This window comes from Pseudopodoces humilis, chromosome 22 (genome assembly GCF_049639895.1).
Source record: "Pseudopodoces humilis isolate 2021_Gansu_Grassland_sample_001 chromosome 22, ASM4963989v1, whole genome shotgun sequence".
Taxonomy (NCBI): domain Eukaryota; kingdom Metazoa; phylum Chordata; class Aves; order Passeriformes; family Paridae; genus Pseudopodoces; species Pseudopodoces humilis.
The window spans coordinates 7,689,107-7,713,967 of NC_142221.1; the positions used below are offsets into that span (position 1 = coordinate 7,689,107).

The 24,861-nt window shown below is 51.2% G+C and overlaps 2 protein-coding genes across 4 annotated transcripts in view; one reads left to right on the forward strand and one right to left on the reverse strand.

Moving 5' to 3' along the window:
* The window catches only part of ASTN2 (astrotactin 2), a 304,458-nt gene that overhangs the window by 195,367 nt on the left and 84,230 nt on the right, over positions 1-24,861 (forward strand). For both annotated transcript variants that reach the window (XM_005527196.3, XM_088065722.1), the window contains one exon: positions 18,457-18,722. In XM_005527196.3, the coding sequence (XP_005527253.1) occupies positions 18,457-18,722 (266 nt within the window). The remainder of the gene's footprint in view (positions 1-18,456; positions 18,723-24,861) is intronic.
* Positions 4,039-11,651, reverse strand: TRIM32 (tripartite motif containing 32). 2 transcript variants are annotated; one of them, XM_005527195.3, is made up of 2 exons: positions 11,618-11,651; positions 4,039-8,904 (listed from the first exon to the last, which is right to left on the reverse strand). In XM_005527195.3, exon 2 carries the CDS (start codon positions 8,830-8,832, stop codon positions 6,889-6,891), a length of 1,944 nt encoding a protein of 647 aa, XP_005527252.1. In that variant the 5' UTR covers positions 8,833-8,904; positions 11,618-11,651; the 3' UTR covers positions 4,039-6,888. The 2 variants fall into 2 exon arrangements, with proteins under 2 accessions (XP_005527252.1, XP_087921849.1); XM_088065723.1 differs by lacking the exon at positions 11,618-11,651 and adding an exon at positions 10,911-11,282.

Consider the following 24,861-nt stretch of genomic DNA (forward strand, 5'->3'; position numbering starts at 1 on the left):
CCATCTGTGGCTTTGGTGGGGTCAGTGAGGTTGAACTTTGGGGCTGTGGGCAATGCAGAGGTGACCAGTGTTGTATCCAGCTCTTTGATGGCCAGAAAATGCACTTGGAAGGACATTGAGGATGGTCAGGGCTCTTGGGGAGATCAGCTTGTGGACAAAGTGTCGTGGGAAACCCAGGGCTCTGTCCCAGGGAAATCCCAGTTAGCCAAGAGAAAGAGCTCGCTGTTCATGGTAGATGGATTTTATTCCCAACTTGTCTACTGATTTACCCTCATTTTGCCAGCAACATAAGGCAGATCAGAATAAATAGCTCCAGCTAGACAGTTCTGGATGCCTTCTCCACTCAGAACAGCTCTGGCCTGCCAGGCTTCCCGCTGCTCACCAGCCATTCTGAACTGCTCAGTGAGAACACATATGCATCAGCTCTAATAAATATAAAAGTAGGGCCAGAATAACTGCAATTTGTTAGTGGACAAAACAGGTCACAAGAGGAGAGAGAGAGGAGAGTCTCAAGCTAATTGGAACAACAGCAACTCAGAGAAAAATGTGCATTACGGGGTGTTTGCAGCACCACACAAAATTATTTTAATATTTTAATCAACTTCATAAATCAATCGCCGGGCCTCAGGAGGAGGCCTCCAACAATAAAGGCACAATCTGCGCGTCGAGCCCTAATTGAAAACATGGTTTTGAGGAGAAGCTGACGCCGCTGGTGCCAGGGCAGGCGCTGGCTCCGTGCCGGGGCTGGAGCTGTCCCAGAGCCTGTGGCACGGGTCAGGATCTGCAGAGCTCTGCCAAGGGCAGGGAAAGGGATCCACCTCCGGCCAGGGACAGCACGGAGCGGGCAGCCTGCTCTGCCTGCAGCAGTGACCAGCGTTCCCTTCTTCCTGAGGGTGGATGAGGACTGTGTGTGGGGAAGTGAGGTGACAGAGCAGCCTGCCCTTGTCCCTAAGGATTTGCAGAATCCCACAAGAGACAGCCAGATGGGCACGGTGGCACGGCTGTGGCACACTGAACACTGCGCTCCTTCAGGGCAGGCACAGGAGCATCCCCAGGCTCCCTCACAAGAACAGCCTCAGTCTGTGAGCACACCAAAGCAAACTCCAATTTTACTTCATGCAGAGTGATTAAAAGCCCATTTTTTGGGCTGCTTGCTCTGGCTCTGTGCAGCCAAGCAATGCTTTAACACATCGAGTGGCCTCCAAGCAGGGACCTTGAGATCGACCCAGCCATTGATCTGTGCCATGGGAGCCCACATCGGTTTTCTTCCCCGGTGGAGCCAGTATTTAACGCTGACGGTGCCTCATTAAGTTGGTAGCAGTTGTGTGAGGACCTTCATTTGGCAGCTGGGACAAACGTGATGTCCCCAGCCAGCTCCTGCTGTGTGTAGGAATGTGCTGGGCCTGGCAGGATGGAGGGAACTGGCTTTGTCACAGTGGTGCTGTGGATTTCTGGAGAAACAAGTGTGGATAACACCCCAGAGTGCTGGCTGCTGCTGAGCATGCCCTCATGGCATCCATGCTTCCTCCCTGTCTCCGTTCTGTCCCCACAGTCACTAGGTTGGGGTGGGTGAGGTGTTGGGACAGCTGACCCTAACTGGGCTAGTCCTCACCACACAGTGCCATAAAAATAAACTGCAGTGGAGGCTGGAGTTTATTACCCCACTTCAGAGACTCCAAAACTGTACCTCAGGGGAGAGAGTGATCCCTCCATCCAGCAAATCTCCCTGCTGGTAACCACTTCTTTCACTGATAAAAGTTCAGCAGAGAGCTGGTTGCTCTGTGGCTCCTCGTTCTGGCTGGTGAGGAGGAGAGCTTGCTCAGGGAAGGGGAAGAGCTGCTCTGCTTGCTAAATCTGATAGCCTTGGTGAGATTTCTGTAAGAGCTGTTCCAGTTTGCTTACTCCCACTGGAGAAGCCCACCTGGGAAGCAGGAAGGGATGCTGATGGGCTCAGGATGTGTGCGCCTGGGTGGGGAGATCCAGAGGGTTTCACTGCCCAGCTGGGAGGTTACTTTAGGTCTGCAGTGAGGGAAATGTTTGTTTTTACTGAATTTCCTATGATCTCTAGATAGAGTTTCCTTGACTGAGGTTCCCTGGCCATGTTGAGTGCTCAGCAAGCTCAGCCTGTGGCTGCTGCAGATGGGAACAATGTTCATGTTCCCTCTCAGTGATCGATCATTTATAGGAATATTCCTTGGAGGGGCTGTGTTCTGGCAGGTCCTGTCACATTCTCTAAGCCTTTCTGCTCCCTGCCCTCCCCAGTTCTTCTCTCAGACCACACTCCATGAACTGCATCTACCTGTAAGAGGTGACAGCTTTCATGCTTTCCTGTGAACTCACCAGTTTTGACAGGAGATCTTCATAAATATCCTTCACAAAATTAAGGATAGAGCCTGGGGCTCTGTTAAAATAGCAGTCCATATTCTTCTGAGGCTCCCTCCTGTCCTTTCAAGGCTGCATTTGTCTCCCTTCAGGTCTGATACTGCCATTAACACAATTAAGATTGAACTAGTCCGCAGGAACGTTTAGTTTTCCTTTCCTAGATGCAATCAGGTGCATTAAGAAAGCTGTAAAGCTACTTTTTCAGCAGTTAAAGGACATAATGGGTTTCCCTTATATGTGCTTGGTCAGAAGTAGAACACATCGAATTTCCCTGTTTTTGAGATCTGTCCCTATGTACAACCACTCTATTACCTTTTGAACACTCTTTTAACACTCTTAATTGCTTGCTTTATGTCATTATTTCAAACCCTCAGATTTCAACATTTTGTTCGGAGGAGGTAAAAACAATCTCGCTGCTTGCCATGAAATTTAGTTTAGACTAAAACATGTGCTGTGAGTAAGTCTGGTAAATGACCTTATGCACTGCTCATTGTAATCCAGAATTGCCAGGCAAGTCAAGTAATTAGTTGTGCAAAATGAAATAACTTTAAATCCTCGCATTGAGTAATGACCCAGAAAAATCACTTAAGCTATACAATAGGAACAACTCAAAGCATCTGGCTTTATTTTTACTTTTGTAACTCTACCCCCTTTGATGAGGAACAGGCTCTCCTCTTCATGCCTTCATTCCCTGGCTCCTGGTTTTGCCTGGAACAATGTCCATGGCTCAGCTGTTCTACTCTAAGAAATCAAAACTTGTGATAAAGCTCCAGGGTAGGTCCAACAGCACCCCACAGCAGCTGTTCTGCAAGGGTTGGAGGATGTTTGATAAACCAGAAATTCCAACCTGTTTAAAGGGCTGAGATGAGCCCAAGTGATGAAATGTTTCACCTAGACCAGGCAGGTGGCTGGACAAGGGGAGAACCTGCATGTGCTGTGGGTGTTTCTGCTGAGGAAATGTCCCTGCTGACCATCCAGGAGCCATCTGGCAGCTCCACTGGCACCACCCCAGCTGGGGTCGAGGCACCTTCACAGCTGCACCCTCAGTCACACCAGGTTCCCTCACCAGCTCAGCTCCCATGGCAGAGTTTTGATCTAAAAATAATTTAATCATGGTGCAACATCAGAACAGCCCAAGCTGTTCTCCAAGGAGGGGGACTATAAACAGAGGAAACCCAGGTGTCTTGTACCCTCACAGTGTAAGTGCACCAAAGGCTGAGGTCTTCTAGGTAAGCCCATGGCACCTGATGTGTCCTGGCTGCACCACAGGTCCCCACTGGCAGAGCAGGGATGAGCCAGGGGATGGAGTTTTCAGCCAGGCTCCCATGTCCTGTTGAGCTCCCAGAGCCAGTGAACTGAAATCAGACTTCTGAAACATCAGGTGACAAGGAAGATACTGCCCTTGAGGCAGTGTCACAGGGTACAAAACCACAGCGTTGGTTTATGAGGTGGGTAGGGAAGTGTCAGGAAAGTTCCACAAGTCTGCCAAGATCAGATTTATCCTCAACAACCTGACACATAAAAAGGGTCTCGTAGCCTCTACGTTCCCAATTCAATCCCCACTGGCTGTAAAATCCGATCTGCCATGGAGGGGAGAAGATGAAGTGTTTTAATAAGAAAATGAGCCGTTTGCAATGCACTTTTAATTGGATCAATTTCTCCTTTATTACACAATCTTTAAAAACCAAACACATACGTATGACCATACAAGCTCTTCCTCCAGATACAGAGCAGGAGCCAAACTATTTCAGCATAATCCTTAATTACTCCATTTCACCTCGTTTGGAAGATGATCATGACATTGTGTGGGAGCACCACAGCAAGAAAAGCTCTGTAACATCATCTCACAGTTGAGTTTTGTCAGGGGATGTGCAGACCCTGGGTGAGGGACAGGTTTTCTTTTTACCTTTTCTCCCTGAAGCCCCAGACCGGAAGAGTTGCAGGCAAGACAGAGCCCCAACACTGTCCTGGCCCACCAGTGCCTCGCAGGGTTGGTGTTACTTTTCTTAACTCTCTGAGTGAGAAACAGATGACAGACGCTTTGTTTGAACTCTGTAACCAGGAACAGGCTGGAGTAACCAACTGCTCAGTTTACTGGACCAGCTTTGAAATTTTTCCTTTTTTTTTTTTTTAATTATTTTTTCAAGCACTCCAGGAAATGTTATTGCTAGCAGTTGTGCTGTTTATTGCAAAAAAAAATAAAAATAAAAATAATCCACGGGAACAGAAAATTACAGAGGTACATATTATCATAGATAATATTGCTTTAATTATTCAGGTCCACGGTAGCCTCCTGTGTGGAGCAGTTCTTGGAAGCAGGAGAAATGTTTAAAAGAAACCAGAAGGGAACTGCCATTGTCATAAAATTGGAAAAATGCCTTCAGTTACAATGTCATGAACTGTAGCACAGCCCAGTAATCATCACCACCTCCCCAAAACACACATTCAGGATGAGAAAGGCTCCTTGAATTGCTGTCACATGCCTTGGGCAACTGCCCCCTCCCACCCAAAAAGAAGCAGAGAATGTGAATAGTGATGTAGAAGTCTGTAGCCTTGGCAAGCACAGCAGGGGAGGGGAGGGGAGTTGAGTCCCTGGGTGCCTCAGCACCATCAACCACCTCATGCCTTAGCTCCCTTCTCCACAAGCTTTTCCCAGCACATTATAGCAGGAAAAATTGGAAGCTGCCCTGATGGAAGCTCCATCACACAGATGTGTTTGCATGTTCATTCCTTCAGCACTGGCTGAGCACAAGAAAGAGAGGGAAAAAAAAACCCCAAATCCCACCAAAATCTGCTTCCAGCGCTTTTTCTGCAATCCCTTTAACTGCCAAACATCCAGCTAGAGCAGCAACAGCTCACCAACCTGTTTCTCTTTTCTGTTTCAGCAGGGAAAAGTATATGGGCTTAAAAAAAAATTAAAAAATCACCTGTTGCAAACATGTTGTAGGACAAGTAGCAAACAATTTGCTGGAGCATGGCAGCCACCATAAAATCAGCTTTTATATTGTCTGTCGTGGCCCCAAATTTGCAACTACGTTGTTGATGGCAACAAATAAATGCACTGCAGTGTAACTATTATCTGTGGCAGATTAACATGCTACCACTGTGCCCTATTTAAATGCATCTTTCCTTCAATAAACTATTCTGGGCGAGCAGCACCACACTGAGGTACACATTTATCAGCCAGGAGAGCAGCACTGTGGGGGCCTTGGTTCACACAGCTGCAGTTTTGTGCTTCATTTGGCCCAAAGCCACGATGAGCAGCAATTCTGGTGCCTGCTGGTGTCGTGGAAAAAAGAATTACCAAAAAAAAAAATAAATCTCAGGAATGTAGTGTTTTGCTGTGCAAGGAAAAAAAAAACAAAAACACACCAGTGGATGTGCTTCCAAGTCTTAAAAAAAATAGAAGTGACATAGTCCCCCCTGCCCATCCCTATCTCAGAAGCGAGTAACTTGCACAGAGGAGGTGCAGATAAGTGGAAATCTATTGCTAAATGCAGTGCTCTGGAATGCAGAGTAGTGAAGTGCAGGTGAACATACAATACATTGCATTTAATCTCATTTCCTACAATCTCCCACTCTTATTCCCCTAGTTCTTCCCCCTTCCCCAGGAAGTTTTAGATACCAGATAGACCTTCCATAGATAGTTTCCAGGATACATTTAATAATAAAACAACAGTAAATAGCAACCCTAGATTTCCCCTCTTTTTTTTTTTTTTCTCTTTCTCCAGTCCCCTCCCTCCCTTTTTATCCCCTTCTATCTAGCAAAACTCTGATTAGTAATAAAACCCCTGTATTCTTACAAATCAGGAATAAAGAGGGCAATTTTCTGGCTCAGGTCGGTCTCCCACGATTGCACAGTACTCACTTCACATGGAACAGACACAATTCACAAATGGCACGACAGGGCAATCTTCTGAACACCAGAAAAATGGGAGAGACAGCCCTGCCTCGTCAGGGTGGAAGCAAAGCTTCATCTTGGCGCAGTTGAAGAGGCCATTTCGTTTTATGCAGTGCTGCAAGCACAAATTGTTCTCTCCAGGAGTTGCCCAGACAACTGCTACCCAGTTCCTTGCAAGTACCACAGGATTGCCTCTGCTAGTTCTCTAAGGGAAGGGTGCTTTAGAGTTTTTTAGAGTTAGTCAGTGTTTATGGCACAAAGAAAGACACAATGGTTGAAGCTGGAGGTGTAGGAGATGTGGCATAAGGACACGTGAAGAGGTTTATGGAGTGATCAGTCACAAGAAGCAAGACTGCAAAGGATGGATCCTTTCCATTACGCTTGTTCTTATTTGTATGGATTTTATATAAAAAAACAAGAAGAAAAAGCAGACCACCACCACAAAAGCTATTTTGTTTCTAAACACAGAACATGATGACCTCTGTGCCAAATCCCCTTCAGTTATGGCACGATCTTCCTGAAGGCTTGACACTGGTTCCTGTTGGATTTCAAGGAGGTTGCAAGAATCTCCACTGCCAAGACAGGCTTTGCTTACAACCAAGCCTTTAAGGGGTGGAGTATCTTCTCAGGTGGTAACTGTAGATCTTAATGCAATGATCCCAACAGTCCAGCACCAGCAGCTGCCCTTTGGGAGTAATGGCAATACCCACCGGGCAGGTGAGTCCCTCCCGGATTAAGATGTTGTAGCCACCTCCTTTAGGAAAATGCAGGATTTCCTTACGACTGCTGTCAGCAACGATCAGATCTCCCCTGGAATCAACGCACATCCCAGCAATGCACCTGAAATCCTCATTCTCGGAGAAGAAATGGCTGATCTGGCGTCCCAGCTGCCCATCTGGGCCGACAGAGCCGATGGAGAAGCCTCCTTCCAAGTGGTGCTCGTACTGCCGGTTCTCCAGGTTGAGCCCCAGCCCCTGAGTGAAGTAAATGGTCCCTTCAGCATCGCAGGTGACAAACTTGGGGCGCACAGCACTGCACAGGCAGCTGTACTTCACCACCCCCACGCCACGGTCCACAGTGAAGCACCAGAGCTTCCCCCCTTCCACGTCAGTGACGACGAACTGGCCCGAGGGCAGCGCGGCGATGCCCCAGGGCTTGCTCAGCTGGCTCCGGTGACACGCCACGCAGTGGCCGTCCATGGTGTACACCTTGACAGAGTTGTCGTAGCTGTCTGTCACACCGATCAGCCCGTGGCAGTTCATGGTGACAGAAAGGGGGGTCAAGTTGGGCAAGTCTGCTCCAAGGAAACTCAGCACGAAGCTGTCGATGCCGCTGGGACTGCGGCGGATCTCCTTCAGGAAGCCCTTGCGGGTAAAGACCTGGATTCGGAAGTTGCCCCGGTCTGCCACAAGCACCTCGCCTTGGCTGGTGACATGCAGGCTGACGGGGAGGTTGAACATCCCCGGCAGACTGCCCTTGGAGCCCATCTTCTTGATGAAGTAACACTGCTGGATGCTCGTGGCTGCTTCAGGCATCCTTGGCTTGGCTGGTGAGGAGTGGGGGGTGCAGCTGGGCTCCTCTTGCACCAGGTCAGGCTCCCTAAATGGTACAGAGGAGGATGCTGCGCTTTCCACGAGAGATTCCTCCACGTTAACGGTCCGGGGTTTCTTCACCACCTGCCCGATCTGCAGCGGTCCCACGTGGCTCACCTTAAGGAGTTCCACCTCTTGCAGAGTCAGCTCCCTCGGGAGACTGTTTGTCAGCTCTGGTTCTTCCTCGTCCGCTGCCTCCTCCAGGAGAGCTATATCCCCCTGCTTTATTTTGGCAAGGAAATAGTCACAGCGAGACATTATCTGCACTTCTGCTAAGTTCAGCAGGTAAGCTTGCTCCTCCATCACCTGGTTATTTATCTTCTCCACTTCAGACAAAGACGTGGTGAAAAACTTGCGTGACCTGGCCAGTTCCTCCTGGATCTTGCGCTCCTCTTTGCTGTACTCCTGCAGAACCGCTTTGTATCTGGATTGCAGGTCTCTTGAAACATCCTCCAGGGCAGCTTTCCTTTTCTGAAGATCACCCATGAGCTCCCGAAGCCTGGCAAGCCTCGTCCCAAATTCCCTCCTACGCTCCTCAGCAGCCTCTTTAATAGCAATGACTCTGTGACCTGGGGGCATGTGTGAAGCCTCCTTGCAGGGCTCACACAAAACCAAGCTACAGCTCTTGCAAAAGTTTCTTGGCAGCCTCCTCCCGCAGACCTTGCACATGAGAAGTCCCACCACCTCCCCCAGGCCGGCCGTGTCGATGATCTTCAGCACGGTGAGATTGTCAGTGAGCTGAGCCAAGCTGGTGATCCGCGTGATCTTGCTGCAGAAGGGGCACCGGATGCCATTGATGCTGTTGGCCAGGAGCTTCTCCAGGCACTGCTTGCAGATGGTGTGCCCACAGTGCAGTAGTTTGGGCCTCAGGTGCTCCTCGGTGAAGGACTCCATGCAGATGGGGCACTCCAGGACCTCTCGCAGCGCGTCCGAGTTGAGATAAGGGGCAGCAGCCATGGTGCTCCAAGGCAGCTTTACCCGGCGCAGTGCCTTGTGCTCACATCTATTCCAAGGTGCTCTGATTCTGTCCTGGAAGAAAAAAAGGGAAATGTGATTTATGTCACCACCAGCAGTTATGTATACATGCAATTTATTTCTGACTTATCGCCTAACCCTGCAGAAAAAGAAACCCAGTTAGCTTTTCCACGTTGGGAAGGATGGATTAGTCATAGCTAATCTCAGGGTGGGAAATTTTCAAAACTAACTTGTAGCTCCCAGTGCGATGAATTATTCACTTGCAAAATTTGTAAAGTAGAACTGAAATAAGTGTAATGGCACCAATATGGAAGCCCAGTAGATATTGATGACTGAATCATCTCCTCATGGTGCCCATCTCCTGCTGCCAAGACTCTGAGTTTACATAATTTACTGAAACCCAGGGAGATTAAACCAGGCATTCAAAATGTTGTGCATCAAAGGAGGAACCAGATGGTGCAATGCTTTAGGACATTAATAGATCACCTCTGGAGACCTGCATTCAGATGTGACATCAGATACCAACAAAATAAATGTGCTTGGTTCACTCTGCTTTGCTAGAGAGCCAAAACACATTTTCAAGGTTTCATACATTTGCCAGGAAGTGAAAGTAGCAGGAATGTTCTGTCAGCTTCCACTCGTTCTGGGGGTGACTGTGCACGCTGAAAACACAGAGAAGATTTGATGCCAGTGCATCTCAGTAACCTCTGCCATGCTGCAGCATGCTTCATGCCAATTAAACACAGCTCAGGCAGGTATTAGCAGTAATGGAGTTAACAGACAACTCCAAACAGACTCCCAGTGTTCACTATTAGCTCCTGAACTCAGCTTAACTGCATTTAATTTCTCCTCGTTTCACAATCTCGCAGCGTTGACCTCGTTCTCGTCCCCTGGTTCAGTTTTACACCACTCTGGTTGCTGTTCAGCTTCAATCCAGGTTTCTCCACCCTCACATCCCTCCCAGCAGGGAGCAGATCCCAGCAGCTCTCCTGCCAAAGCAGCCATCCATTCAAAAGGAACAGAACAGGGCTCACATCATTAAGTTATTATTCACTAGACTGGGTTTCAAATCCTTTGCTATTGTACTGCTTAGCCACTAAAAAATAGGGAAGAAAACCTTTCTTCTAGGGAAGAGGAGGAGGAGAAGGAAGTAGTTAGTCTTTGAAATAAAGAGAGAGTGGCAGAGGGATGTGAACACACAGCTCTCGCTGAGAAATGGCTGCATGCACACAGCATTCTCACTTCCCTGCTGGGTCTGCCTCCTTCCTCTTTGGGAAATATTCTGTGTATTTCAGTTTGCTGTGTGTTCCTGGGCAGAAAAACAACCACAAGGAAGAAAAGTTCTTTATGCTCATACAGCATAGAAAAAAAGCCCCCTAATTGTAATTTGTCATCTGCACTTCAGAATCCTTTAAAGCCTGTATTTCATGAAGGGATTCAGTGGTGTGACAGAATCCCCAGGCACCATGCTGGGATCAGCTCCACGGTGGCAGGTTGAGTATCACAGCCCTGGCCCTGGAGAAGCAGAAACCTGGGCACTGCCATGGAGAACAGAAACCTTCCTCTGAGGGAGGAAAAAATTTGTGATTTAAAATGATTTTAAAAAATGAAACACAGGATACCAGGTTCATTATTCTTACTTTCCTTGGAAACACGTCAAAAGACTCGCTTAGGGAAGGACAAGGGAGCAGCACAGGCACCAAGTACTGAGAGTTACATTAAAAGCTACCTTTAAAACAAGTATTTTCATTAAAGAACAACTGTGGATGGGATTTTAAGTCAGGTTGGGCTTTTTGAGAGCTGATTTGTATGACATTCTTTTCATACATAACCCTCTTTATTGGAATGTCAGCATGCCCTCAGTAATGGGACATTATTTTTTCATTTTATCTCCCTCCACACTCGGCTGTGCCTCCATGGAAGTTTCCTTAACAGCGAGTTGTTCTTGCGTGTCGGTCCCTCCCAGGGCAGTTCCTCTGACGCAGAGCAGGGTATTACAGAAAGCCTCAGCTGAGGATCAAGCCATAAAACCGTGAATTATGCGAGTTTTGTTTCCTTACATTCAGAAGAAATTTCCTGCCGTGGTTTCTCTTGTCACCCGGTAGTTTTTAGTGAGTGTCTGCGGTGAGAGCAGAGGCTTCACTTGTAATTCAGAGCTCGTGTCATTAACGAGGGGAAATAATAGGGTAATGCTGCAAAATAAGCGCCGCTGACAGGAGTTGTCACAACAACACAACCGGCAGGACAACCCCTGCGTTTGGAGGGGTTTCACTGAAAAATCCAAGGGTTTGGGTTGGAAGGACCTTAACGATGACCTAATTCAACACGTTCCGCAGGCCCAGGCTGCTGCCAGCCCCGTCCAGCCCGGCCTTGGGCACGCGGGGATAGGGCAGCCATGGAGTGCCCCGTGCTGGTGCCTGACCGCACAAAGCACACGCCCAGGCTCCGTCTGCCCGCGGAGTCAATGGCAGCGGGTCGGGCGGGGCCCGCTCCGAGCCCCCTCAGCCCCGGCCGCCGCGCTCCTGCCGCGGGGGACGAAGCGAGGCGGACCCGCGGCGGGGGGAGCGCCCACCCCGCGGGGCGCGGTCCGATCGCCCCCTTCCATTCCCTTCATCCCATCCCATCCCCTTCCCTCCCGTCCCGTCCATCCCGTCCCGTCCCGTCCATCCCGTCCCGTCCCCTCACGCCGCCCGCCCGGGGGTCCCGCCGTGCTCGCCCCGCCCTGCAGGGGGCGCCGCCGCCGCGGCCCCGCGCGCGCGCTCCTCACCTGCCGCCGCTCCGGGCCGCGCCGCTCCCGGCGTGCGCCGCGCGCCTCGCGTCACGTGAGCTCGGCCGCGGGGCCTGCCGGGAGATGTAGTCCGGGTTCCACGGCTGGCCTGGTCTGAGGGGGGACACCGGGCACCGGCCCGAGGAGGGGGCTGTGGCGGAGGGGATGGACCACGGGATGGACCTCGGTCTGCCGGGCTTGTGCTGCGGCTCGTTGAGAAAGGAAAGGTTGAAAGTAACAAAGGGGAAGAAGGACCGTATTTGCGTTTTTGGGGTTTTTGTTTGTTTGTTTGTTTGTGGGTTTTTTTTGTGTTTGGGATTTTTTTTTTAATTTTTTTTTAGTTTTTTTTTTTTTTTTAATCGGGTTGTTATATGTCCTTTAGGCACATGCGGGTTGTTCTCTGCCCTTTCCCTGATCAGGCAGTGCTGCTGCGGGATCAGCCCCTTCCCTTCTATTCCACCTTCCCTTTCCTCATTCCCTTCCCTTCTCCTTTCTCTATTCTCTTCTTTTCCCTTCCTTTTTCATTTCCCTTACCTTGCCTTGCATTCCCTTCTCATTTCCCTTCCCTTTTCCTTTTCCATTCCCTTCGCCTTTCCCCCTCTTTCCCCTTTTTCTTTCCCCTTCCCTTCTCCCAGCAGGTTCCTGAGTGTTTGATGGGTTTAGCATCACCTACTGAAACGTGTGTTTCTCGTTTCATAGGGTGCATCGGAGCAGCCTGTGGGCTCCAGGACAAAAAGGACTATTTTTGGGTACAGCTGCAGCTGTGAGCAGACGCTGCAGGCTGGCAGTGGCAGCCAGAGGCAGGGATTTGGCCGCTGGCCTATGGCTGGGCTATGCCCTGTGATTCCTGAAGCCACTGTCACCATCAGGGGCACCAGCCCCATTTTTGCTTGGATGAACCTGCTTTAGAGATGGCAGAGAGACCCCTTCTGCTGTGACCCTGTGGGGCTGCACAGCAAGCTGAGGAAGGTCAGGGCTTCCTCGAGGAGCAGGGGGAAGCCAAGAGAACCATGTCCTTCACACACCACTGGTGCTCCGGTGCCACAGGCAGCATCTCGTGGTCAGCCCAGGACCGACATGCAGCTCTCCAGCTCTGGAGGCTCAGGCTCAGAGGAATTCACTGCCTGGGGAAGAGGCAAGTTCTCAGTTTAACCATTTCTCAAAATCCCTCCACGAGGCCTCTCCGCCTGCAGCGCTTTTCCACTGCTCACCTGCTCCAGCCGCCACCGACCTGCGCTGAAGGAAGCACTTGCATAATGCACCAAGTCTTGCCACCTTCTGCTCTTGATGGTTTTTCCACTTTGTTTAGAATAATGGTTCATTTGGAAGGGATCTACATCCCTGGAGCAGCAGGGATCAGCAGTGTGGGCGGTGGATGCACTCAGAGGCAGCAAGAGCAGATGCAAAGCCTGGCCAGGGTTGCAGAAGAAAACAAGTGAGATTTAAAGTCCAAGCCCCAGTGGCTCCCTGGGGGTGTTGCTGTACCCAGGGAGGGGACACAGGGTTCACTCCAAGTTCCTGGCCTCACCAGGGAAATGCTCTTTCAGTCCCTGATATATGGGGAAGAAAAATGGATGTAAACACTGAAACCAGGGTGGTCTGGCAGATCTTGTGAGGCCACCCACACCTGAAAATGAACAGTGTGAGGAAAAAAACAATGGTAGGAATAGGAAATAATCCTCCAATGCATCCTGGGGAGAAAACAAAGGGCTCTCTGGATTTAATTAGAGGTGACAATGACAAGCTGATGATATTACCCATCATGTGTGAGTATGGGGACCCTACATGACAAGGAAGGATGGGAAGGTTGTGCAGCCCGGGACTCTGGTCACCCTGACCCATGGACAAGGTGGTGTGTCCCAGGGGGCTGTCCCATGCTGGTAGCAGGACATCCAGCTGGCAGGGTTGGGAAGGTCTCAGCCATCCCATGGAAAGGGATGTGTGGGTGTGTTGGAGGAGAGAGGGAGCCAGCTGCCATGGAGGGGGGGATGTGGGGGGTCATGGAGCCACCCTTGTGGGGCCACAGTGTTTTGTGTTTTATCAAGCACCGACAGCCAGGGCATGTTACCACACTGCCCTCCCCGAGGCTGGGATGAGGATGGAAGGATGCGACCCCGCGGGTGGCACGGAGGGGCTGCAGGGTGAGGGTGGTGGGATGTGCAATACTCGGGATGATGTGCAGTATCCCAGGATGATGTGCTGTATCCCAGGATGATGTGCTGTATCCCAAGATGATGTGCTGCACCCCAGGATAATGTGCTGTATCCTGGGATGATGTGCTGCATCCTGGGATGATGTGCAGTATCCCAGGATGATGTGCTGTATCCCAAGATGATGTGAGGCATCCCGGGATGATGTGCTGTACCCTGGGATGATGTGTTGTATCCCAAGATGATGTGCTGTATCCCGGGATGATGTGCAGTATCCCAGGATGATGTGCTGTATCCCAAGATGATGTGGTGTATCCCAAGATGATGTGCTGTATCCCGGGATGATGTGCTGTACCCTGGGATGATGTGCTGTATCCCAAGATGATGTGCCGCATCCCGGGATCCCAGCGCCGTCCTGCCGCGGTGCCACGAGAGGGCAGCAGGGCCCCACGGACCGACACGGCCACAACTGCCCCTCCGGGCCGGCCCCGCTGCGGGGAGGGTCCGGCGGGCGCATCCCGCACTGCCCATCCTCAGCTCCGCGCTCGCATCCTGCAGCCCCCCGGCCGCGCTGAGCGCATGCCTTCTCCCAGGGAAGGGCATTCCCACGTGGGATTCATGTCCCAAAAGTAGCGGTTCCTCAGCAGTAATCCCTCTTGTCCTGTCCTGTCCCTCCCACACACATGGATGGATGTGCCAGACTGACTCCCCTGGACACTGCCCACGCCTTCCTCGCATCCCCAGCAGTGTTTGCCCATCACTAACAGTGGGCAGCATTAAATCTGTCCAAGCTCTTCACAGACCTGGTGGCCACTGCACTGTCAATATCTCAGTGCAGGAGAAATTCCCAGGCAAACACATCTATTGATTTCCTTTCTAACTCCCTTTGGATGGATTTGCCAGCAAAAAGGATATTATTCCACCGGGTGATATACAGGCAGCCTGTGTCCTGGATGTGTCCTGGCCACAAGTCCCCAGTGTCCTGCCTGTGGTGGCACTAGGTCTGTCCAGTGAAGGATGGAGTATGCAGAAGGTGGAGCAGAATTCCCTCTTCTTTGCATAAAATGCAAACCCCAGGTCCTAAATCAAGCCCAGCTGAGCAGCCTGTTGGTGTTGGTGGGGTTAACCTGCTGAGCCTGTAGGAATCCCTACCTGGGTCTGTTCCCACTTTTCCCTCTACAACTCCAGCTGGAGAGCCTTGTCCTGTCCTTGTTCCAAGCATTTCTGCTCTTCAAGAGATATCACATCCTACCCCTGATATGGCTGCATTTTTGTGGCAAGTGGAATGATTCCCAGTTTTGGGATGACTTGGGAATCTTTTGGAAGAGGTGTTGTATGAAATGCTGGGCCACAAGGAAACCCACCTCCTCCTGGGAGCTCTCAGGACAGTACAGATTTTACAGTACAAATTAGGCATTACACTGTTGTTTTTGTTGTAGTAGTGGTGTTACCCTGCTCCCTCATGTCCAGGCACCAGGAGGTGCTGCTGGTAATGCTGGAAGCATTTTCCCACATCAGCAACTGCTGCATCCCGAGCAGGGACCCCTTTGTGCAGGCACACACCTCGTGCTGTGGGATTGTAAAATCCTGGTGGAGCCCAGAAACGCAGCCAGGCACCCCAGCAGGCAAACACTTCCTCTGCACACCCTGTGCTGTTCATTCTCCCTTTCTTACACAAGGCCTGATGCCTGGCACAGGGCTGTTATTTTATTTGTTTTGTGGTGGTGTTGTGTTTTTTTGGTTATTTTTTTTTGTTTAAATCCATATTTCAGACAAATAATTCCCACAACTTGTCGTGATGCATCCAACTGCATCCAAGGCTCTCTGCTCCCAAGCAGATGTTGCCAGAGTTCAGCTGGGTTGACAGCAGTGTTAGTGACAGCATGTTCAGATTCAGGGGCTGATAAGGGATCCTCATATCCTCACTCCTGCAGCCGAGTTTCCTCCTCTTCCCAGAAAGGACCTTGTGAGCATCCTGGCAGCAGTCACCTTCAAAACCCTTCCCCAGGAGTGAAGAGGCTTTGCAGGAGTGTCCTGAGAGGTTACTCTGTTCTGTATAGGTAATAAAAGCCAGGCTGAGACTACAAGAACTTGTGGGTCATCTCCAGTTTACTGCTGAGCCCCTTCCTTGTATGCAGGGAGCTGAAGACAAAACCAAAACTCTTGTCAGATGTAAGGCAGGGGGAAATTGAGGGACCCCAATCCCATCTTCCCTGGCTATAGCTGCAACAGCAGGTGCAGGAATATGTTCTGGAGGGAAAATACCTCTCAGGTCTGAAAATTCCCCCTGTGAGATTCCCTGAGTAGTGGGTGGGGGGATCTGGGTGGGATGAGAGGGAAGTATTGCATCCAGCAAGGAAACCTCCAGCTTTCTAGGGAGGAAGCACCTGAGCAAGTAGATGAGGAGCATCTTCTCCTCACTGCCTCTCTCTGGCTCTGGAGGAGCTGCCTCACAAGCAGGGTGTGCTGCTGCTGCTCCCAGATAGGTTCCAGTAGCAGAAACAGGGGGATTATTTTGTTAGGGCTATATGTAAGCACCCCAAACCCACCCCACAAAAGCTACCAGGAATTGCTACCCAGTGCTGATGACATCTAAATGTTTGTCTGGATGACAGGTGGCAATTTGACAATGAAGCCAGTTTCCCTCTGTTAAATCATTCCCTATTTCATTTTCTTCCTTTGGAGTCGTACCCAGAGCCCTGGTACCTCATACGTTTAAGGGAGCACCATGGATCCTTGCCAGTCTGCAAAGGAATCCTTTTCCCCAGTGCAGTTGGGATCTGTTCTAAAGAGGATTAACTGCAGACAGCCAATTCCACCTCAGCCATGAAGTCTGCTCTGCTCACAGGTCTGCCATGAGTCCAGCTTTGTGGTTAATCTGTCACTGAGCCCCTGGCTGCTGGGGAAGGGGAGCTCACAGTTTTCTACCTGACCTCATTTTCAGAACTCTGTGCCTTCCCCTGTGCAGCTCCACCTGAGCACTGCTGTTCCTGAAATGGCTTTGCTCCCGCTGGTTGGATTATAGCGATCTATAATTCTTAGCTATAAAGCAAATAATTCAGAAGGAAGGTTTGATATCCTGTTGCCAGTCATGAGATAACTGATTTCACTGTCTTTTCAGCCCTATGTTCATGTCCCCCCTTAAAGCATGGCTCCAAAGCTTCCTTCTCCATGAAGGATCTCTAAAGCTGCTTCAGCTCTGGTGATGAAGCTTTGCAGCCCAGAAGTGTAATTATCACCTTTCTCTTCTACATGTACTTTAGTAGTGATGTTAGATGTTATTCACAAGTGAGAAGAGGCTCATGGTATCCCCCTATAAATTTTTTCTTCCTCTGCCACCCTGTATTTCAAGGTTTCATGGCTTTCCCTTATGAGACTTGAAGTTGCCTGGAGCTGATCTGCTAGAAAATAATCTCTCCAAGAAGCAGCTCCACCTCCTGTTTCCAATGTCTGTGCACTCCAGTGTCTCCCTAGATGTTGAAACATCTCCCTACAGCCTTGTTTTAATTTATCTTAGCAACTGCTCCCCTTCTATTCCACTAAAACAGGGGTTGGTTGGAATTTGCTCGTTCTCCCCATGACAGTTTTGATCTTGTGCACAGAAGTGTTCCCTGACAGCCAGACAGCAGGGAAGGGCTGTCCCTACCCTCGAGGGCTCTGGGAGTCATGAATGAACTCTGTTTACTTGTATTTCCAAATGGCTTGTGCCTTGCCAGATCAGCTGCATGTCACTGCAAGCTGAGAGTGTTGAGACAACCCTTGCTCCTCTTCCGCTCCTTCTCGGGGCTGGGAATTTGTTGCTAGAGGCAACAGCCATTAGATGGAGAAAGCCTTTTCGTCTGTGGGTCTGTCACCAGGTTATGAAAGTTGGGCCTTCTTGGGTCAGCCCAGCTACAGACAAAGAATTTAAATGGAAGTGTACAGGACAGATGTTGCAGTTGTCTCTCCTTTGCTCAAGTGTGAAACTTCCCTTGGCCTTAGCAAGTGTTTGGATGAAAGCAGTACAAAGTAAAGGTTCTCTGGGTTTATTGCCTCATGCTCAAGACCACCAGGTGGTTTCCCAGTGGGTTTCAAAGGCCTGAGTGTTTCCTGAAAGCAGTGTTGGCAATTTGGTTTTGGTAATGCCTCCATCTATTCTCCATGCAGAGAGTTTGTCCTCATAACTGCTTTTCCTCACTGCCAAGGGGCTCCATCCCTCCAAGCAGTCCTTTTGCAGCCTCTTTGGATCCATTTCAGTGCCCTGGATATTGTGTTACCCACAAGAGTGACCTGAGGATCACGAGGACTAGAGGGGGCTGGTGTTAGGGTAGGGCTAAAGGGCATTCAGCTCCTTTTGGTCCCTTTGGGGATGTTTCTCTTTGGCAGGGAAGATATACTGAGGTGATTTTGTCCCATTTTGGAGCACAGAAAGTGGATATGCAAGTTACAAAAGAGAAGAACATGAGTTAGAAAAGAGAAGAACAATCAGTTTTGTCAGTTTAGACGTGCTTGTCTAAAAGCTCACAATTCCAAGCAGTGACCTGCAAGTCCTGTTTTTCTCCTCTCCTTGACCTTTCTTTTTTCCTGCTCCCACCTGGCCTGCACCTTCTGCAGCTGCATTTACCCTGGCTGCAGCACTCTGGCTTTGGGAAGAGGCCTGTGCTGAGATTTGTTTAACACTGTTTGGTTTCTTCCCTCTCCCTAACCCAGAAACAACTGAGCTTGGGAACAAGAAGGAGCTGAAATCCATGCCCTTCATCACGTACCTGTCAGGCCTGCTGACAGCACAGATGCTGTCAGATGACCACCTCATCTCGGGGGTGGAGATTCACTGCGAGGAGAAAGGGCGCTGCCCATCCACCTGCCACCTGTGCCGCCGGCCCGGCAAGGAGCAGCTCAGCCCGACCCCGGTTCTGCTGGAGATCAACAGGGTGGTGCCTCTGTACGCTCTGATCCAGGACAACGACACCAGGGAGGTGAGTGAGCCTGTGACGGGCCAGCCCCACCTCTGTGACTTCGCTCTGTCCCCTCTCAGATCCCCTCAGCAGCCCCCTGGAGCGAGAGGGTGTTTTCCAGTGCTGTGGGATGGTGCCAGTGATGGAGCTGGCAGGTTCTGCTGCCCACCACACACAGCCCTCTCAGACCTGCACCTCCCTGCCTTCAATAGGTTCAAGGCAATGCCATAAGCAGCCAAAGCCACAGTCATTCCCAGTGTCCATGCTGGCGTGCAGGATGTGTCCTGTGGAGAGGTCTCAGGAGCCAAGCCCCAGCTCAGTCTGGCTCCAAGATCTCGGACATACCTGCTTGAGGGGTGGCCAGAGGCCTCCAGGGCTCCAGTGTGGCTTTGCAAAGGCGCAGAGGGAGGGAAGAACCATCCCCTCGGGACAGTCCCACAGCCACAGGAGGTCACTGTTACTCCAGGAGGGACCAGCCAGGCTGGAGTTCACTGATCCCCAGGGCTGGGCTCCTGCAAGAGCTTCAGTGTTAATCCTGTGGAGATTGAGTTCCCACTTTCTCGGTTCACTGCCACTCCCACCCCCGCTCTGCAGCCCTCTGACCCCAATCTCAAGTCCAGAAATGACAGACCTGCTTAAAGTCACTTATTAGCACTGAGCCTGTACTTGATTAGGACGTCTGGAGTGAGCCAGTGTGCAGCAGCTGTGGGTGGGATGCAGAGGGCTGCAGGTCAGGAAACAATCCTGGCACGTGGGAGTGTGACCACCAGGAGTGATGCTTCATCCCCTTCCCACATCCATGGGGAGGAGTGCTCATGATTCTCCTGGTACCCAAGTTCCTGGGTGCTGTCTCTGGGGACTGTCACTCTCTGCCTCCCTCTTGATCTGCTTCCTGCTCTCCCATCTATCAACCTTCTTGGTCCTTGCATGAAGCCATGCCTGACTTCCACACCTCAGTTTGCCTCTCTTTCTGGATCTTTTCCTCAAACTCCCTATCTCCCAGGATGTTTTCTTCCTTCATTCTTTCCCCACCCATGCCTACTCTTCCCACTGGGCAGCTCTTGTGTAGAAGTTGACCTGCTGTTATCAGCATGCCCAGGGCAGGGTTGGGATGAGGCAGTGCAGGTACAGGGAGAGGACTGGGAAAGCTGGATTCCTTCAGGCAAGAAAGATGTGCTTCCCAGCAGTAATCTGCAAGAAGACATTCCCTCAGGGACACAGGAGGTGGGTTAGCCAGCGAGGAGGGTGTAGCAGAAGAGCCCAGCAGGATCTGAAGGATCTCCACGGACTCTGCTCACCACCAGGTCCCCTGCATCGCCCTGTGCCCAGGTGGCAATGCTCTGGCAATCCCCTCTGGGCCTGGCTGCAAACTGCCCCCTTCTTCCTCCTTCTCCTCCTCCTCCTCACCTGTCCCCCCAGTCCTGCTGATGCTGCTGGGCTCACTCAGGGCGCCTCTTTGTCCTGAGGAGCTGAAGTCTGTTCCACCAGCAGCCTCCCTTCCTCCCGCCTTCCCTCCCTTCCCTGCTCCCCTGGCTCCAGCGAGGGCTGGCCCCATCAGCTGCAGCTGGAGCTCAGCCTGCATTGTGCTTTCTGCTGAGGCGCTGGGAAAACCAGCAAACAAACAAAACCCCAACAAAGCAACCAAACCAGAGACACCCCAGCAATACTCCCTGGGGCTGTGCTGCCTGCATCTCCTCCTCTTCCTCTTCCACCTTGCACCTGCTCACCCAGGGGTGGAGGGGCATCCCCTGGGAGCCTGTCCCTGTGTGAGGGTGCTGTGTGAGTCTGCTCCCCCCTCACCCCAGGGAGCTGTCCAGGGGCAGGGCTGGGATAAGAGGTGACAGGGCCAGGGATCTGGGCAGCTGCAGGGTGGGGGATGCTGCCAGAGCAGGCACTAAGGGAGCTGGCAGTGAGCAGCACATGCCAGGACAGGTCAATGTGCCATCCACAGTGCAAGGCCCTGGGCTGGGCAGCAGGTGGGATCATGATGTCTTGTCTTACCACCCCCTCCTTAGCTGGGTCAGGTTGCTTTTGCTGTTGGCTTCTCTTGAGAGCAGGCCCTCTCATCCCTTTCCTCCCTACAACCCCAAACCATCCCATCCTTGCTCCAGCAGGACACAGGGAGTGTTTTCTGCCTTCTCTGCCCCTCCTTCCCATTCTCTCACCATGAACCCCTCATGTTGCATCAGCTCCATCACTTTCCCCTTCTTGCTCACTTCTGATGGGCTGTCCTTCTCCCTCCATCCCTTCACCCCAGCTTGTTTCTCCCCCTTCTCTCCACCAGCCTCTCTTCTGCAGGACTTTTATTCTCTCCCTCTCCTTCTCTTGCTGTCCTTGGCACCAAAAGCAGGGACAAATCCTGGTTCCTGAAGGCTGAAATCCACCACTGCTGTGATGGTGGTGGTGGCACCTCGGCACAAACCTTGGTTCTCCACATGGGAGCCTGGGCTGAGCAGAGCTGTAGCTGCCTCTGGAGGAAATGGAGCTTATGGGGGCCATGTCCCTCTCCTGGAAAGGATGTTTTGGTGTGGGGTTAGTGCTGCCTGTGTGAAAATGTGTCCCCATCCTCTTGTGGCATCATGAGCTCGAGCACGATGGATGATCATGGAGGGCAGGGGCATCGTCTTTCCCTCGCCTTCCCTGTGAGCAGGGCGGGTTACCATGAAAGGGAAAGGGGTTTAGGGGTGGTAAGGAGCTGCCACCACCAGTGGGACATCAGCCTGTCAGCCAAGACCCAGCAGAGTGCCAGAACACCACCAAGTTTAAACTGCGACCAATCTGTGAATTGAGAGGCTCCCACAGGCTGTGTGGGTCTGTATCCCATAGATACTCCACCAGGAGCATCTCATGTATCACCTGGATGATGAAATACCCATTTCCAGCATCAAACATGAGGCTGGGGGTGTCTCAGGCAATGCAGAGTAGTGTTCTCGTGTGCCATAAATAAGATTTTCACTTGCCTGGGCTGAGCCAAGTGTAGCTTCTCCAGTCTTGAGTGCTCCATTGCTTGCTTCTCTCCCTTCATGTAGATGATTCTCAATCCATACATAAGTGCTGACCTTAGAGGAACTGCAGGCACATCCCAATTCTCTTGTAGTGTTAAAAAAACAATAATTGTAAACACGGTTCTCTTTGCATATGTGTCCACAAAGACAATGCTGTACAGACAGATAACAAGGTCATTAACAAGGTGGATATTGACTTCTATAAACCTGGCTGAAAGTTTTCCTGTATCAGCTGAGCAGCAAAACACAGGTAAGGACACCCTCTGCAGCATGTGTATTTTTTAATAGATTTGTCTTTTCATCTGCCTTAGTGCAGCGAGTTATGCACTTTTTAAAATTTACAGCTACAGCCCGGTCCAAGGCCGAGTTCTCGGTTGCTGATGACCTTGCCAGACTCTTAAATGCTGGGGTTTCAGTTTCTGTGCTGGGTGTCTGCTGTGGGCTGATTTGTGATATTTATTTGTGTGCATGTTTGATTTCAGCTAAAACTGACGATTTCCAAGCAGGAGATGAGGTGAAAATATATTACTTTACCCACGTGAAATGAGTTAGAAAACGTTTTATTTCCATGTCAGTGGGAATTGCTGTTTTCTTCTTGCTTTGAAGCAAGGGCCTGAAATGTAAAAGGCTCCAGGAGTTTTTCCTTTTGCTGTCCAGGGGGCATTTGTCCAGAGGAAATGTCCTCAAGGAAACTCTCAGCTCTGTGTCATCTCTCCTCACAGTCCAGCTCCAGCATGGAGCAGGGAGAAACAATCTCAGTATCAGGAAAAGGATCAGGCCCCTCTTTTCCTTCTTGTATGCAGTCAGAACTGTGGATTGGGTCCTGCTAGGAGTTTCTTTGTTTCTCCCTGTGATTTAATAGTGTTGGTCAAAGAATTCTCACCATCACTGGTCACTGCAGCCTGGCTGGGGACTGTGGCAGTGCTGCCTTGCCAGGGTGAAGGAGGTGTTTTTGGAGGTTCAGGCAGTTTTTGAAGGGCTTTTTTGAATGAATGTCTTTTCTGTAGCTGTCACAACTGGTGTAGCTGTGGGTGGCAGGTTGGACAGGAAGGATTTCTTGCTGGGGTAGAGGCAGTGCTGGGGTCCCCTCTGCACCAGCCCCAGCCACCTTGTAAGATCCATCTAATCCAAATATTTTATAGGATCACTGCTGTTGCAGCTCCAGTGCTCCCCAGTCTGAGTGCTCACACTGGGAGCTCAAACAGTGTAAAGAGACAGAGAAGCTGTGACCTTGTATGTCACCTTCCAGGGACTTCTCTGGAGCTCTGTGGATCCTGCATCAATTTTGGTCGATGCCAGCCTCTCTCTTCAGCTTCCTCTGTGCTCTGCAGTGGTGCAGACACCACAGTGGTCCCTCCACATGAAGCTGGAGGAGTCTCCACTGTGAGCTGCAGAGGAAACCACCAGTGTCAGTGGCTGGCCAGACCCAACAACAAAGAGCTTCTTTCTGTGCTGGGGCTTTCTGCTGGCAAAATGCTCTCAGCACTTCAAGGGCTGGATGCTGTTGAGTGCTTGTGGTGGGAGAGAAGAGAGATGTGGTGACCTCAGGTGCTTTCCCTCTAGGGGACATCCTGGACTCAAAGAGGAGAGCTGCTCCTCACCCCAGTTAGAGTCCTCTCAGGTTATGGTGATTTTCCTCCTCCACCTTAAGCAACTTCTGCCAGCCCTCTCCCCATGGGGTGGGCATCATCTTCTTGCTGCCCAGCACAACCCTGGAGTGCACCCAGAGGCACAGACTGAGAGTGGGAGCACAGGTCTGCATGATGTGCAAATGTCCTTGTCCCTTACAGGAGGGCAGGGAATGCCCTGCTGCCCCCATCCCCTCCCATGTGTGCGTGTCTGGAGCCACGGGGCAGCTGTGGCCAGTGGAGGGGAGAAAAGGCAAGGTATGTTGGGCAGTGTGGTCCCTCCTGTTTGTGGTCTGTTCATTTTTCCTCCAAAAAACCCTGAAACAAGCTTCTGTGGAGCAGCTCAGCCAGCTGCAGAAATGCTTAGAGGGTGGTGTCGTGAGGGGGGTGTGGAGAAGGGAGGCAGGAGAGATCAATCTCGCTCCTACTGGGAAATGGACTCAAACTCCTGCTGTGTGTATTTAAGGAGACAAATGGATGTGGAACCTGGATTTTTAGGAGACCCCTAGGACCTTGCTTTAATTGGAAAATTGAGTAATCTCAGCATTTGCTGCAGCCATGGCCTCCTGGCAGCACACATGGCCCAGCCCATGGTGTGGGGGCTTGCTGGGGGGCACATCCCCATGCTGCCGGTCCTGCTGGCCTCAGCAGGAGCCCAGAGCACGGCTGGGACCCTGGCAGGGCTCTTGGAGACAGCTTCTTCATGTGCTGGGGGTCACCAGCTCAGATGACAGCTGAGGTTGGAGCAAAATTCCCCATCTTTTCTCCCCACTCCTTGCTGAGGAGCCATCTCCTGCAGAGCAGAGCACAGCCACCACTGGCCAGCGTCCCCAGGTGTTTCTAGCCAGGGTGAAAGGTGTCCCCAAGGCCATGGGCTCAGCTTGACCCCATTCCAGCATCGATGGCAGAGCTGCTGGAGGACAACAGTGTCCCTGCAGACACACAACTTCCCCAGAGCAGCCCCTGAGGGCTTGGGGAGACAGAGCCAGGGATTTATTTTCCCACTGCCAAAGCTGACAGGGAGCCTGGGCCAACCAGGACTGTGTTTTTTGTGGTTGAGGTGAGTTTTTTGTGTTGATGTGGGGTGTGCTTCTTTTTATTTGTTGTTGCCTTGTTTTAATACCTGCTAATTGGCCCTTCTCCTCCTCCTGTGGCCCCGGAGCATCACGCTGCAGTTCCAGCCCACATCCAGCTGGTGTTTCCAGGGGAAGAATGGCTGCGCTGTCACACCTGGGGTGGGCTGTAATGGGGAGCTTTGTGCTGAGGCTCCCCAGGACAGGGCAGCTGCAGAGCACAGGGATTTGATTTCCCCTGCTGCCGGGTTTTACAATGCCCTCTGCCGCTCCCTCGGATCCTGTAAATAACAGAAAACAGGATGCTGCCCACCTTGGGTCCCTTCCAGCACCCTGACCTTTCCAGCAGATCACTGATGTCCCTTTCCAGGATGAAGTGCTGGTGATGCTGCTGCAGGGGGAGAGGCAGCCGGAGGCAGGGAGGGTGTGAACAACACAGGATGAGATCAGCTGC

Coding starts and splice junctions, on each gene's coding strand:
- TRIM32 (XM_005527195.3), bottom strand. CDS start 8,832: ATGGCTGCTGCCCCTTATCTCAACTCGGACGCGCTGCGAGAGGTCCTG.